The 16,756-nt window shown below is 36.1% G+C and overlaps 2 protein-coding genes across 2 annotated transcripts in view; both read right to left on the bottom strand.

Annotated features, from left to right (window-relative positions):
- Positions 1–1,128: 1,128 nt before the first annotated feature.
- LOC113232533 (protein BCCIP homolog) lies at positions 1,129–10,209 on the bottom strand. The gene is made up of 7 exons (XM_026467290.1): positions 10,044–10,209; positions 7,900–8,026; positions 6,809–6,933; positions 6,104–6,240; positions 3,264–3,400; positions 2,844–2,989; positions 1,129–1,277 (listed from the first exon to the last, which is right to left on the bottom strand). The coding sequence occupies exons 1-7, from the start codon at positions 10,158–10,160 to the stop codon at positions 1,206–1,208; spliced, it is 861 nt and encodes a 286-aa protein (XP_026323075.1). The 5' UTR covers positions 10,161–10,209; the 3' UTR covers positions 1,129–1,205.
- Positions 10,210–10,481: 272 nt separating this feature from the next.
- LOC113232469 (odorant receptor 85c-like) overlaps positions 10,482–16,756 on the bottom strand; it is a 28,334-nt gene continuing 22,059 nt past the window's right edge. Inside the window, exons 7-13 of the mRNA XM_026467211.1 lie at positions 15,632–15,784; positions 14,088–14,214; positions 13,759–13,855; positions 11,632–11,733; positions 10,804–10,892; positions 10,622–10,688; positions 10,482–10,538 (exon numbers count right to left, since the gene is read on the bottom strand). Of these exons, the coding sequence (XP_026322996.1) occupies positions 10,482–10,538; positions 10,622–10,688; positions 10,804–10,892; positions 11,632–11,733; positions 13,759–13,855; positions 14,088–14,214; positions 15,632–15,784 (692 nt within the window). The remainder of the gene's footprint in view (positions 10,539–10,621; positions 10,689–10,803; positions 10,893–11,631; positions 11,734–13,758; positions 13,856–14,087; positions 14,215–15,631; positions 15,785–16,756) is intronic.

Raw genomic sequence — 16,756 nt, 5'->3', positions numbered from 1 at the left:
AAATATACGCGATTTAAATCCGGAAAAATAGTTTCATTTCCTATGGGATAATTATATTTTATTTATGATATCCGGGACAAAAAAATCGTGAACCAGGTGGTAAGAGACTCGGCCACCCAAAATAGTTGCAAGTGCCACTCAGAGCTTTAAAACGATATAACTTTGCACTTACAAAAATAACTACGAGATGAGTCGCACATAATCTGAGTACATAGTACTGAGTACTAAAAAACCACCAACCTCAAAAGTTCGTGGAATCACATATATTTGCCTAGTTTTATTGAAATCGGTCACTGGAACGTGCGCGAAACCGGATTCATCCCCTAGTTTGGGTTACGTATCAGTAGTTCCAAATGACATTTTCCAGAAATAACTTTTGCTCTAATTTTCATAACCTCGAAAGTAATTTTGAGACGAAAATGTTTTTTCTTTTTAACCTAACCTAACCGAACCTAATCGTGTCTGCGATAAACACCCAAAATATCCTGAAAGAATAACGGTTTCGTTATAATTCGGTTTTCGGTGTAATGAAAATTCGAACAAACGTCATTTCGGAAAAAAATTTGAGTTTATGATAGATTACCCAAGTTTGCCATTCAAATAGATTCAAAAATGGTGCCGCCGGAATAAGCTTATTTCAGCGTGGACAGTAAAATACCTTAATAACTTCAAAACGGCATAAAGACTAAATCTAGTTTTTACGACTAGAACCGACTAAATCACAACTTTTTAGTGTAATTAGATCTAAGCTAGGTGTTGTGGTTCTCGAGATTGAGAAATGGTGCAGCTGGAATAAGCTTATTCTAGCGTGGACAGTAAACACCCTTATAACTTTTAAAAGGCGGACCGACTAAATTAGTTTTTTGCGACTAGAACAGACTAAATAGCGACTTTTATCTGGCTAGTCAAACTTCCACAACTCGACCACGGATACGCTGGAATAAGGCATACGGCATTAATTATTTGAATTTACCAGTAATATCATTAAACAATACACACGCAGGTCGCTTTTAAGGGCAATAGTAATGTCTCTTGCCCTAATGATTAGACATAGATAACGAATCCAAATACTTGTTATATAAAAAAAAAACAATATAAGAATTAAAGCTTACATTTAATAAATACGAATAGTAATAAAAATATAAATACATTAAATGTATGGCATGGATACATCACTAGCATATTGTTTATAATGAAAATGCAACTTAAGCGCTCTCCACCTCTTGCTTCATAAGTCGTATTAGGTGGTTGAATTTTTTGCCTTCGAAGATTAGAACCTGGAACAAAATTAAATCTTAAGGTCTACGCCGTATTTTATACGCGCCTATATGCGTGAAAGTCGGAATGGCACACCCTACCTTAACGGATCCTGAAAAAATTTGGTATCAAAAAAGTGTACCTAATTTGTACTATTTAGTACCTCTGTTTAAAAAATTTGTACCTCCATCAGAACGAAGTTATAGCAATATCAAAGGTACACCCGCCGTATTGACTGTCAATATGGCGGGTGTACACTCGGATTACCAGTATTTATTTAATAACTATAAAAACTTCTTATTCCAAAAATGTGTACCTTAATAGTACTGTGAAATAAAGGAAACTCTAGCTCGATCTGCTGGTTAGTTTCTGAGAAATAAGACAAATATGTTGAGATTTCAGAGTGCCGTGTGCATTTTAACGAATCCTGACATATTGGGTACGTGTTTGGCAAAGATTCCACCGTGCAGCCTGTTCATATGTCAGTATTTTTCCTTGTTTTGATGGAAAAGGTGACAAGCGCGTGTCCCTAATATATCGATGGCTTGCTTTCTCAAACTCGCATCTTATGAAGAGGACTATTCAGGTGATGGGAAAACTCTCTATTAATTTTAAATTTCTTATCAAGGGTGTTAATGCCAAAGCATTACTTTAAGAATATGTACGCCAGTGTGTAAATATGAAGGAATTGTGATGTGAAATCAGCCCGTAAAATTTGTATATACAATCCTTTTTTTGCATTTCAGTAACTTTTAGTTTTAAGATACGAGTTTGAGAACGTAAAGCGACGATATGTAGTTTATTTCATGCAATGGTAGAAAAAACGTGTTCCACATATATTGATACATAAATATTGTGTACAATATAGCTACAAGAAGCGACATAGAGTTGTTAAAACCACCAAAAATTCATTGATTGCTTTTTCGAATTCGGGATATATAAGAACAGGCGCTTGTCACTTTTTCCATCAAAACAAGGAAAAATACTGACATATGAAGAGGCTGTATGGTGGAACCTTTGCCTACCCAAATAAATGGCGGAAATTTATTTTTTAAAAATTACGAAAATAGTTACAATTATGATTTTTATAGCTTCGTTATGATAGAGGTACACATTTTTTAAGAATAAGTACTAAATAGTACAATTTTGGTACAAAATATGTCAGGATTCGTTGCACACGACACTCTGAATCAACATATTTTGTTTTATTTGTCAGAAACTAACCAGCAGATCGAGCTGGAGTTTCCTTTACTTCACAGTACTATTAAGGTACACATTTTTGGAATAAGAAGTTTTTATATTTGTTAAATAAATACTGGTAATCCGAGGTACACCCGCCATATTGACAGTCAATACGGCGGGTGTACCTTTGATATTGCTATAACTTCGTTCTGATGGAGGTACAAATTTTTAAAACAGGTACTAAATAGTGCAAATTAGGTACATTTTGATACCAAGTTTGTCATGATCCGTTAAGGTACACCCGCCATTCTGACTATCACGCCGATGCAGTCGCAGTGAATGAACCTTTAAACACGTTCATGTAGCAAATAAAATTAATAATTATTCATTCATAAAATAAATACCTTTCTGCACGGCGTCATAGATCCGCCCTCGTAGTCCCACTGCGAAAGCTCAGCTTGATCAGTAACGTCCACATCGAAGCTGGCCAATGCTTCCTCGACTAGAGGTTTTTCTTCCTGGTTCGCGAACAGTACTTCTGACGATTCGTCTGTCGACAACCATTTCATTGAGTACTTCGAATACTGGATATTTTTAGTGAATTTCGTTATTTTTTCTAAGACAGAAATGGTGGCGGTCTAAATAGTTGATAGTGGAAGAAATCAGTTGTTCAAAATTAAAGTGTAATTCTATTTTTTATAACATTAAATTAAATTTATTTAAACTGGTTTTACAACAATCGGTTCTTTTTAAATTAATATAACATGGAGTGTTAATGTAAAATTATTACATAACAAATTCCAAGTTCTATATAAAAAAATTACCTCCAGTGTTATAAGTCTTGCTGATCCAAACGAGGTACTGGAATGTGTATGGCATGTTCTTCTTCACTGCTTTCTCTACTTCGGACTGCAGCGACGAGAACAGCGGCACGCTGATTGCAGCTGGAATATTTAGGATCCTGCGACACGTTAAGAACAATTATCACTATGTAAAAAAAAATTCAAAAAGGTTATGTGTCTGGGGGTCGATTCAAAATCTTACGATAACTCAATTGTCGATCGATTTCTTTTCATTTTTATTCACAACACCCGAATCGAACGTCGTATTCGAAACCGAACCGAAATGACGTCACACCCGTACGATTACTTGAACTCCTCGACCGGCAAAGGCTACAAACGTTATTCGGAACACAGTTATCGAATGAAAGTTACCGAACGTCCTATTGTTTACAAAGCAAGAATGTAATATGGACATCTCTTATGATTTAAATAAAGTCTGGATTTTGTTCAATTTTAATAATTTATTTTATTGCAAGACTAATTGCATTCCTATATTTTAGGCCTTTAAAGTCTTAAAACTGTATATAAAAGGATTTTCATTTTTCTTATAATCCATTTCACCGACTAACTCCGTAAACATTCGATAACTGTGTTCTGAATAACGTTTGTAGCCTTTGCCGGTCGAGAAGTTCGAGTAATCGTACGGGTGTGACGTAATTTCGGTTCGGTTTCGAATACGACAGTTTGACGTTCCATTCGGGTGTTGTAAATGAAAAGAAATCGTACGATATCAAATCGAATCGGTCGACAACTGAGTTGTCGTGAGGTTCTGAATCGACATCCAGGTTTGACAGTTTTGGTTTCTGTTTAAGCAGCAAGTACGTAGAAAAGAGTTTATACCCCTGAAACTTTGCATTTGTGGCAGTCATAGTGAATGATATTATACTTGTAAGTCATAGCGGTATTTACATAGCTATATCGTGGCATGTACAAAATCGCGCAAATGTGAACATTTCTAGGTCTTTTTCACCAATTTGCAGAGTTTTGATTGAAATATACTATTGATTTGAAATATCTTCAGTGTTTTGTAGAACAAGTTTGTAAAACAGCCGCTAAAACCTAAATCATGCTTAACTGAAAAAATTTTCGAAATGGAGCTCTCGTTCTTTCTAAAAAATAACGAATATATAAAATGACTACGTTTTTCATGTTTTTTTTTTTTTTTTTTTTATACGAATTGTAAGTGCGCATTTGATCTCCATCTCACTTGATGGAAAGTGGACGATGAGGTCGACGATGGAGCATGCACACCTAAATAATGCCTATTCGCTCTCGCCTTGAAAAGGTCAAGTTATAACGTTCTGAGAACAAGTCTGCAGGCAGGGAATTCCACTCCATAGCCGTTCGCCATATAATTGTGGAAGTGTAACGTTTCGTGCGAATGTTTGGAATATCCACAACATATGGGTACGTAAATTTCGTTCGTTGATGCTGTGCTTTCAATTATTTTCTGTGGTGACAGGTTTGGGAACCTATGGCTTAGAAAATATTTATACAAAATATTTCAAGTTTCATTAAAAAAAAAGTTTATTTCAAAATATATATATATATATCTCACAGAATTACACTTACATTAGAATAATTATCCTAATTATCCGAAAAGCACGCAAAATACGCTCCAAGCAGAAAGCGTTCTTATAAAGATCTGCACCCCAAACAACTGGTCATTGTAATTCAGACTGCACTGAGATTATAGTGCAATTATGATAATATTCGTTATTCTGCTAAAATTAAATGCAAGGGCAGTTGAGTCTCAATATTGTGAGTGGAATGGCACTGATGGCATTAATTAATTAATTCACTAACGACGATGTTGCCCTACTAAATCTAGCAAGGAAATTATTACTCATATCTTAATTTCTATGTCAGTATGTAATCAGCAATTTAGTCTTCAAATTGGTTACCAAAGTCGAAAATTTTTTTGTCCGAAATAACGTTTGTTCGAATTTTCATTACACCGAAAACCGAATTATAACGAAACAGTTGTTCTTTCAGGATATGTTGAATGTTAAGTTAGGGTTCAAAGAAAAAACATTTTCCTTTCAAAATTACTTTCGAGATTATGAAATTTCGACCAAACGTTATTTCTGGAAAGTGTCATTTCGGACTACTGATAGGTAACCATTCAAATTAAACGTATTTTTATGTCAAATTAGTAGACTCCGCCATTGACTAGTCATTGAAGAGCAGAGTATCAAAAAATTGCAAATGGCAGTTAAATAGTAGCTTAACTCTTAGAAGAATATCTAAGGTCAAATGCCTGTCACTGCCACACTGTATCTACACATAACTGAGATGATTTAGCGAACTTCGGGCCCTGTGTAAGGTCCAATTTGGCGGACATTCTTACAATTCTAATGAAATACAAATAATTGTTTTTTCACCTCACTAGCTCGGAAAGGCTTTCGTCTCTTCCACGCCAGCGCGTTTAAAGTTTTTGTAATTCGAACTTGACGATGGACTGTGGTGCACCTAGCTTTTTCTTTTGATGAAAAAAACATAATGATACGTTCAAGTAAAAGATTTGTCGTACATTATTTATGTAATATCTATTCGTGTGTATTATATTCTTATTATTGTTAACCTTAAATTGACAAAGACAACTGAACACACTCTTTTTCGCCTACCTTTTTTTTCGTTATAATGAGGTGAAAAGTTGTGTGGTTCGCTCTGCAGTAAAGTTGTTTGGCGTCTCGTGCCTTGAAACCCTCGCCACGCTCAGGAATCTATTTTTGAATCTTAGCATCCTTCGCTTACTCAGGTTTCAATACAAGCACTCGCGTCAAAAAGCTTTGCAGCTTTGGTTAACAAATGACTATTACCTTTCATTAATGACGAAACCCACAGACTCTGAATCGTTAGTGAGAATCTTCTTAACAAGAGCTTTGGTCTTTTCGTCTGCGTTTTCATCTGCAAGTGTTGTGAGGAGGTTCCTGATTTGTTTTATGCAATTTTCGTCCTGCAACGAAAGTGTTTTTCTTTTTGTAATTTTCTATAAAATAACAATAATAAAAATGGCAGAAATGTGTACACTATTAGTATTCAAAACACTCTCAGAAGACATTCTTTTGTTGCACTTATTTTGCATTTCCCAATTTTATATCCTAAAGTTATCTAGAAGCAATTGCTTAAAGCCGCCTGTTGTACATTAGTGTCTAATTATTTATTTATTTTTATAATATCAAGTGACGTGACGAACAAGTCGTGTCTGGTGGTAAGTTACACGCCTGTCCATAACAGTTGCAGTGCCACTCAGAGCTTTAAGTCGCAAAGATCTGAGGGGCACCGCCACTGCGCCGGTAACCCTGAGACATAAGTTGACAAGTCCCATGTGCCTGCAACTTCACCAGCATCCTCACCCTTCAAAACTGGAATACACTAATAATGCTCACATTACTGTATCACGGCAGAAGCAGGTATGGTGGCAGTTTTTCCCTGGATGAACTCTTTCACAAGTTATACTGCTACCAATAAATGCCTTTATCATGACTCAAAAACCATACATGTAAATTTTATAAACAACTAACTTTTCTCTTAGTGATGTTTATGACAGTGGTGATTCCAAAGACTCCATCACTCCCATCATCTTCATCATCATCCTCCATGACATCGTCCAGACACTGCTTGACTACACTGCCTACATAGTTTTGTGCTGAAACAGAATAAACATAACCATTGTTGATTACAACTAACTTTTGTTTATTGAGTGTTTACTATTAAATAGTACACAATAGTGATGAAGAGTGTTGCTTTGAGAAATTGGTTAATCCATACATGAATTAATCTACATCAACAATATTGTCATTATATTTTGAATAAACAAATGCCTGACAATATTAAAGAGAATCTAACACCGGAATGCCTACTCACAAAGAGAATGGATATAGACACTACACCAAGAACAGCATGCGGCCATTGTGCTTAAAAACTTGTATGGCAACATGTGTCAAGGTAAAATAGTGAGATACAGTTTACAACCGACAATTAAGTTTAAATGTTTACTAAAACACTGAGTAAAGAAAACATATAATATACAAATATAAAATATTTGAATATATGTATATACAATTTCTTTTTTTTTTGAATTGGAATCCGGTTTATTTTGTCCTTTAAATTAATTGCGTAATTATGTCAATCTGCAACATAAACTATGTCAGAAAGACACAACATAAATCAGCAACAAGCTTCATCACATAAAAATTACTAATACAATTCCCATTTTTATCCAATTATTACAATGAGAAAAAAAAAACTGCACTGAATATTTTAAATGTCATAATTTGAGTAAAATTTTATTTACAGGTTTCATGTGACATGAATAATGTAAAAAATGCAAGTTTATTTTTGCAGGCTTAGCATGAGCCCGAAGACAAAAGTTATCTCTTTTTCGAACTGTCAATTTAGCGAATTTTTGTAGCAATATTTTACATGGAATAATGAACTTTATGGTCAATTGTGTAACATACAAACTAGATAGATAGAAATTTGCTTCCATTACGTTCCGCCGCAGTATAAGATGAGCCTTAGTAACATAGTTCTGTGAGGTTGTTAGTATTTACAAATAATATTCATATGTTTACGTAGTAGGTATTACATAATTTCCAGAATTTAAACTTACAAATGATAATCTGTGCAAGTCCTCCTAGGTCAACATCAGATTTGAGGAACAGCTGTCTAAGGAGTTGTTTGATACCATGGAAGTCACAGTCCTCAGGGTTGCGGCCTTCGAAGTCGGCTTGCAGTTCCTGTAATAGATAATTGGTAATGGTTAGAAGAAATAAACACTAATGTGAATTGATCCTAATGATGGACAGGTTATACTAGTATGTGTGTATAGAAAGAAACTTGAGCAACCATTGTTTTATTTGGATTTTAGACAATATTGCCTGCCAAATATAAGGACCTAAGCCAGCCGAAGCAAGGAGAGCATGCACAAGTGGGGTTATAGCTCTGTGAGCACATGTATTTATGGTTTCTCTCCCCAGACTATGGTACATCTTTTGTCTTATCCTGCATGCCCCTACACCTGCACAGGCAAGGATGGATCTGTACAACGCCACTGATAATGCTGTGTCCGTCGCTGAGTACTGGTCCTCACAAATATAAATGTCAGAGTCGAAACGCTAAGAAGAAGAAGAACACAAGCCTCTGTAATTTTGTCAATGATTATACATATCATCAGAATTTTTATTATTATTAGGGTGGCTTCATTTGGGGCCTATGAGGCCCCTCTTCACTGCGACCATTAAATGATCTATTGTGATCACCATTAATTACAGCTCGGAGTCAAGACCAACAGCATTAAGGAACTGAAGGACTTTCCTGGCTCTGACAATTTTTATGTCCTCTGGATGTGGCCTGTGCCTACCCGGTATGGAACTTCTTACGCCCATTAGAGAGCAGCACTGGGTGAGGAGATGCACAGGAGTTTCATACGCCTGGTGGTAGAATCTACATTCTCTGTTTTCTCTCTGTCCAATATTGGACATGTGTTTGTTCAATTAAGTTAAGACTCTAGTCAGCATTCTGATGCCATTCCTGTCCAGTGACACTTCTCTAGTGTTTGGCACTGAAGGCAGCTATCAGGGCTCTTGAATGCTCAAGACCCTTAGTCTGCAGCCACACGTCACGGGAGATGTGTGCTCTCTCTCGTTCAGCAAAGTGACCTTTGCCAGGCTGCATGCTATCCCTATAAAGGGCTCAGGACCAATGAAGGCCTCCCTAGCACCAGCCATTGCCAGTTCATCCGCTGCTTCATTACCTACAATGTCAGTGATCAGGAACCCAATGCAGGACCACGTTATTCCTTTCCCCGAGAGTATTCAGTATAGTTACAAAGTTCTCTACAATCCTCGAAGTTTGGGTGACTGAGGTTAGTGCATGCGGAGCGCCTTGACTATCTGAGTTTATATAAATATAATTGTTAACGTTGCCTCTCTTCAGGTTTAGATCCGCACAAGCAATTATGGCGTATATGTATGATGTATGAAAGATAGAGGAGTGTCGTCCCATGTTCAGCTTGTAGCCGAGTCTGGGTCTCACGCCGTGATTAGATTTCCGATAGATTCCCGTAAATCACGCCAATTTGGTTGCTACGACATTTATGCAGGTTGATTTGGCGACTAAATTACCGAAATGGAGACTCATGGTCAAATGCTAGTTACGCGTAATTCCACTATCCCCGACGATATGTCACATTGCATTTTCGTTTCCTACAAAGATTGACTTTGAAATATTACATTTTGTAAAGTAACACAACACTAAAAATTCTTGGAAAAAAAACCATTTTGTACACAACATAGCTAACTAACAGCAAAGAACAATGGGGAGCAAAGAAAATAGAACAAAACCAAGTCTCACGGTCATGACTTCATAAACGACGTATACAAAAGGCTTGTAATATGATCTTATAGCATGCATTCATATTCAAAGTTAAAGAGTTTGCAATATCTTTTTCTCGCTCAAACTTTGGATGGAATGCTTAAGTTTGAGTAGGAGAATGCTTACCATGGATCCCAAAAGTTTTCTTCGTCCGAATATACATAATACACCAATATTACTACGAATTTGCAACACATTACGAAATAGCTAATTATACAAAGAATTATTATCATATCTAAACGATTACACGACGAGTCTACATCAAATTGAATTAAATTGTATAAAAACGTATGTTGTATATACTAAAACGCTCAAACTTTCCAAAAAATATGTGTTGTTTTTATTGCCATGTGAGTTTGAGGTTATGTGATATATACAAACCTTGTCGCCGACGTAATTTCCATCAGAATCCACGTCGGAGTCATGATCGCTGGCGGAGTTCTGCTCCTCTTCACTTTCACTCTCATTTTGCAATTCTTTATTCTTTTTGTTGGACATTTTTGCGAATTATTTTGCCGGGACGAGCACGCAAATCCAAAACACGACAGAAAATGACAATGACAGTGACAGTTTAAACCACAATGACCAGAGACCACCGACAACTCTGTGGTTTTTATAGGCACGGCTTAGAGTTATCGAGACTTGAAATAACAAATTATGAAACATTTCTTTTAAATTTAATAATAAATAGCTAAAAAGTGAATAGTTAACTTTGATATAATTAAATATTAGTGAATTTAGTTCTAGTGTACAAAAATTTTTACGACGATTTAACTTTTTTTTTTATACTAACTTTTCTATTGTAATAGTGAAATAAACTTATTGTTTATAAATATTTAGAAGTAGGGTAAAGTAAGACCACGAAGTCTTGATAATCTGTAAGTGAAAGTAATATTAAATCAACTATTCATATAGTAAGAAAAAATTGTTTTAATTTCGTCGTTTCCTAATAATATTACCGTAGTGTAACTTGCCAGAGACATAACAGAGAATCCATAAGTAGTAACGTGGACCTCCTTTTGTGTCCTGAAAGAATATACAAACAGTAATTATTCAAGACAATGACTCGATGACGTTCATACCAGTCATTTAAAAAGTGTAGGTATATATTATACGTAGCCTATCCATTACGAGTACAAACCTATTGATCATAATGATTACAGCATTGCTAATTCGCTTACTCACTCGATACCAGCCACTGCTATATAAAGCGTCTGATAAACCTGTGCTCTGTAAAACATAAAGAAATAGTTACGCACCTAATTAAGTAAGTGGATATCTTTTATTTCTGTATAAGCACGTAAAAAGCGTGATTGTTACTTCTACATTTGACACCGAGTTTAACATGGACACAACTAAAAAATATCCAATTTGGCAAGTAAATATGTAATAGTTATTTTTTCGAATGAATGTTCTATGTGGCTAATTTGACGCTTAATGTGTTCCTTTACGAAATTCGTATCTGAGACAGTTATTTATGTGAACGTTAATGTTGTTATGTAATTTTATATGCTCCTAACAATATAATTGCTTTGTCCGTGATTGTTTTTTACCTCCCTATCAGAGGTTAACCGGAGAGGGTCTTCAAAAAATAAATGTTTGGATTATGAATACAAAGAAAGATTTTTTTTTCTTAACGAATGGTTTGTGAGACTAATTTACTGTCTCAATTTTGCCAGTGTCCGTTATATGTTAGTTTCATAAACATCATGGAGGGGGTAATGTAGAAAATTTGTTCGGTGACTCGGAGGGAGTATCGAAGAGATTTTTGCACAAGTTGATCCCTAGAAAGAAAGATGAATGCCTTGCTGCTACTACAGCGTTGAAACTGACACTGGCCCCACCCTTGTGGCCGCCATTAAAAACAAACTTTTCCGCAAAGCTGGAAAGTTTGTGCTTCTGTTCCTAACAAAATGCAGTATTTTTTACTTGTGACACATTTCAAGAAAATGTTCTATGTGAAACTTACCGATTCCAGCAACCTTTGCCCGTACCAACACAGCAACCAGGTCTGGGACAAAGCAGTGGTCAGAAACGATTTGTATACCATCTCATTCCATTTCTCCACAATCTGAAGTTAGAAGAAATCAGTACAGAGTACTAATAAAACCGAAATCTAAAGTCAGTTTACCACTTTAGAGGTGGAATATTTTGTTCAAATTTAAATTGGACCACTACTGAGATACCCCTCTTTCGAACAAAAAGAATCATCGAAATAGGACTCATTGCGTAACACACATAAAAAAAAACATACAATCAAAATAAGAACATTTTTTTTAAATCGTTAAGAAGTCGGTTAACGTTGTTCTGGGGGTCTACTCTCGATTTCCGTCCGACATCCGTCCGAAACAATTAATGGCAATAAACACTACTTGACCAAATGAAAAGGACGCGTGATGCGAATGAAGCTTCATTCTTGATACTTGTCTTTTAATTTTGTCGAATATTACTTATTTGACAGTAATTGTTTCGGACGGAGATCGAGAGTAGACCCCTTGTTCCCAAAGTAAGTAACAAAAGCTCTTGTCGAGTTCTTAGGTTTTCGCGATTGTTACACAGGAAATGAAACTATTTTTCCAAAGTCAAAGTCAAAGTCAAAGATTATTTATTCCATAGGTAAAATGTTTTTTCAAACATGACCATGGGACCTGTAAACGGCCCGAAACGTCGGTTTGTTTGAAAAAACAAATATACGCGATTTAAATCCGGAAAAATAGTTTCATTTCCTAAAAGCTCTTGTGTTATGGAAGTCGGAAACAATGACGGTACCATAAGCACCTAGACCCGAGACGACATAGAAAAGTCAGTTTTCTACATTGACCCTGCCAGAGATCGAGCCCGGGACTTTAGAGATGTCGACACACCATGAAAGCCGAGCCATTACTATGGAGGTCTTCAAATACTTACAATAGTGTAATTATCACTTCAGGGTAGCAAAGACCAGATTTTTATTTGTCCAAAATAAAGCTAAATTATATTGTTTTGTTTATGGACAGAAATATTGCCCTGTAAAGCGTTGTACACAACAATTAATGATATACTTCTTTTTGTGAAAAAATAGGCACTCCACTAGTTTGTTACTTTTGTCGATATTAAAGCTCGAACAACTCAAATAAAAATTCCTTTAAATCTGATTGGACTCGAACCAGCGTCTGTTGCCACACCGAGGCTACCGCTTTTACCAACTGAGCTACAGATTGAGTTAGTAAATCTTACGAATTTCTTTATGTGCTTGTTGCATATTTTTTTATTGGGTTTAAATGGCTTTTTAATTTCAACATTGACGTCCTATATACAAATATAAATAATATATAAATAGAAAACAGGGCTTTCAATAATAATTATATAGTTTTTAGGTCTTCGCGATTGTTACATATAGGAAATAAAACATTTGTTTTCGGATTTAAATCACGTATACTTGTTTTTTCAAACAAACCAACGTTTCGGGCCCTTTACAAGTCCCATGGTCACGGTTGATTGAGGTGATAAAGGCATCAATCAGTTACTTTCAATATTAATGCAAACCACAAACCGGGTGGTTATTTTTTACATTTTATTTTTCACTATAGTTACAAAAATTATTAATTAAATACCTTATTTTTCAGTTTTCCAAAGAATATTCCAATTTACGCTACATATGTTTTGCAAAATATTTTATATTGACAATATAATTTTTTAATTAAATTAAGTATATTATTAATGAATAATGGAAATTAGAATAAATTAAAACATAACATTAGTACTGCAGTCTCATGTCTGTTAAGGATTTTTATCAGAGGAAATACTGGATCCCAAACTGGGGGTATGGAGAAACAATCTTCCCTGTTGAAATTAGGATGTTTTTTAATTTCAATGACCTCTCGCAGCACCCTGGACAAAAAACAAATATACGCCATTCAAATCCGGATAAATAGTTTCATTTCCTATTTTAATAATACAGAGTTCAACTCTACACCACTTGCGATGAGATATGCTCGAGACCGTATATAACTCCAATATAATACTAATAGGACAAGACGTATCAGGTAGTGTTCTACAAATTTTCTGTTCAGTATCTTGATTAATATAGACTATATTTAAACTGAAAACCACGTACGATGCAGCAGAATCCACAGAAGCAAATGATGATGGAACTATTGAAGAAATTTACCAGTAGCGCAAAGCTGAACATGTTCTCCACATCACCCGACAATCTGGAGACAAGAACGTTCTTCATCAATGTACTACTCGGGTATTTAGTTTGTGTAGGATGCGTAAGAACTTGTAAGAACCCGGAACTTCTTCATCCAGTGCCCACTGTGCTAACCGTGGGCCACCGAGGTCGTTATAATGTAAGAATATAATATAATGTAGAATATAGTGAATCTTTTGATATTCCTTGTTTGGCACATAATCTGTTAGTTTTTGAGATAAATCCGCCTTTACCTGATCAATGCCCGATGTTTCAAGATGATTTCAGAAATCTCCCTCTGATGTCTTTTCTCCCATTCCCTGTCATCGCACGAGTCAACGGCGCTTTTTTCTTTTTGATAGAATTGCTCACTATAAACACCTGAAATAGCATTTTTAATCACTGTTACAATGCATGGTATAGCATTTCTGGGGATATACAGATGATTACAAGTATTACCCATACTTGTCCATAAATATTTAACCCTAGAGGCCTTACCTGTTACGTCCCAATACAATGCGTAAGCGGATCCTGTGGCGCCTCTCTATGGCGGTGGAGTTAACCACCGAGTTTTAGTGGGTACACGGGGCTACCGCCCGGTAGACATGGGGAAAAGCGTTACATTCCTACTAGTGACATCTCACCGTGATTTTGTCACGCCTGTCACATGTATACCGCCCGGTAGACATGGGGAAAAGCGTTACATTCCTATTAGTGACATCTCACCGTGATTTTGTCACGCCTGTCACTTGCATCACGATGTACGGTTTTGGCAAGCGGCTACTTTCTAATAGTCGTTATTATTACTCACTTTGAAGTAACGTTTTATTTTTTCCATTTGAAATGTTGATCCGCAGCAACTTTCGCAGTGTTACAGGCTCAGGACTGTCGCATTATTCGTGAATAAGACCATGCGGCGTGTTTATTACTTTGGATCAATTTTGTACAATAATTATCTTATTTGTATTTCGAATATTTACACGCTATTTACACTGATCGAATTATTTCTTGGTTCATAATTAGAATTAAAAAATAAAAGCGAATAACAATGATTAGCGCAGTCGTCAGTCTCTACAGAACGGAGATTGCGCACCACGTTACCACGTTTTCACGTACATTAATGACGGACCTGAATCCTATTTACAAGGCAACAATATTTAAATTCCTGAATAATACAATCGCGCGGTCACCGCGTAGAATCTAAAAACTAGCCATACTCGCCGCGCGCCCGGGACGCTCATTCAAGTTAAAACGTAAATGCTAAATAAATAGAGCGTACTTTGCCATGACAGTTAGAAGCACGCGGTCGCTGCGCGGCGGCAACGCGGTCTCCGCGCGGCGTGAGCGCGATGAAATTCGTTTCGAAAAAATGCGCCCTTAGGGAGATGCTACACGAGCGTTGCGTCGTCGCAACTGCGTTGATTTCAACTGAGCTGTTCTGTCACCGTGTGGCATGTCGTTCTGATTTATATGTAGTATAACGCAGTTGCGACGACGCAACGCCGACGTAACGCCCGTGTGGCCTCTCCCTTAGTGGAACGGAGTTACAACCTATGTGATTTTGGACCGTCGTTCCTTCGTAAACAGTCGCGGTGGTACTATTTGACGGCTGATCACTGTGATTCGTGACGTTATTTACCACCCACCTCTACCGTCCGGAAGTCCCGCATAAACGCTCGCTGCTCCCCCCAGCCGAGTGGTATGCGTACCGCATTTCCCAGCGATAAAAAAAGAATATCCTAAAACACTTAATATAAATTTCTCATAATTTGTTGGTTTATTAGTTTATCTTAGTTACCTAAAGGGAATTCTGCAAGCAACTGTCTGTCCAGCGGCACATAGACTAACTTCTTAATTCTGACTGCCAGCAGGTCGAACTGAGTCGTTATGTGGCTGAGGAAGATGCAGAACAGCAGGTCTCCGCATAGCATGAACCAGATTGTTATTAAACCTGCAAAACACGCCTGTTTATAACAGTTGCAGTGCCACTCATAGCTTTAAACCGCAAAGATCTTAGAGGTACTGCACCCGTCACCCTGAGACATAAGTTGACAAGTCCCATGTGCCTGTAATTTCACCAGCACCCTAACCCTTCAAAATCGGAACGCAGTAATGTTTACATTACTGCTTGGCGGCTGAAATAGGTGAGGTGGCAGTACTTCTCTGGACGAACTCTTTCACAAGGAGCTCTACTGCTACAAAAAAGTAACGGATAACTCACGTAAATATTTAAGTCGAATTTTAAGTCCTGCGAAAATTGTTTAGAATATGAAAAAATAATATATAATTAATTAATTTCCATTTTTGAATTTTTAAATACGTATTTCGATTGTTTATTCTTGTGTGTGAAAATATGTATTGAATATTGTGGATACTTTTAATTGTCATTTGCATTGACTTACCATTTGTACATAAGTATATTATTAAAATCGATATATATATATTTTTATTATTTTGTAAGTTTATCGGCATCTGATATACGGCTAATTATTTTATTTTTAAATTATACTTTTTTTCTTAATGCGCAATGTTCTATTTTTGAATCCTACTTCATAATAAACGGAAAGGTTTGGTTGTATATTAGTAAACATTGCAAATCGGCAATAGAACTGTGCGCATTTTCGAGAAAAAAATATTTTATTGGCTATTAACTTTTTGAAAGGCACTACTACAAATTTATTAGTGTACCGGATACCGATAAACTTATGAAATAATAATTATGTCAGGAGACGCAACATACCTTGCTTGGTCACTGACATAAAGCGCTTAAATGGATATTTATATCAAACGTAAGAAATAAATATCTAAAGGTTGCACATAAAGTCTGATAACAGTTTGCGACACAGTATTTTTACGCGTGATGTAATACTTTATTACGAATATGCTAATACATTTCCTTTAGAGTACACTTCGATTCAATGAT

This window comes from Hyposmocoma kahamanoa, unplaced genomic scaffold, assembly GCF_003589595.1.
Source record: "Hyposmocoma kahamanoa isolate Upper Pololo Valley unplaced genomic scaffold, ASM358959v1 76, whole genome shotgun sequence".
Lineage (NCBI taxonomy): Eukaryota > Metazoa > Arthropoda > Insecta > Lepidoptera > Cosmopterigidae > Hyposmocoma > Hyposmocoma kahamanoa.
Note: the sequence above shows the minus strand (reverse complement) of the source record. Positions and strands in the feature narration are given on the sequence as shown.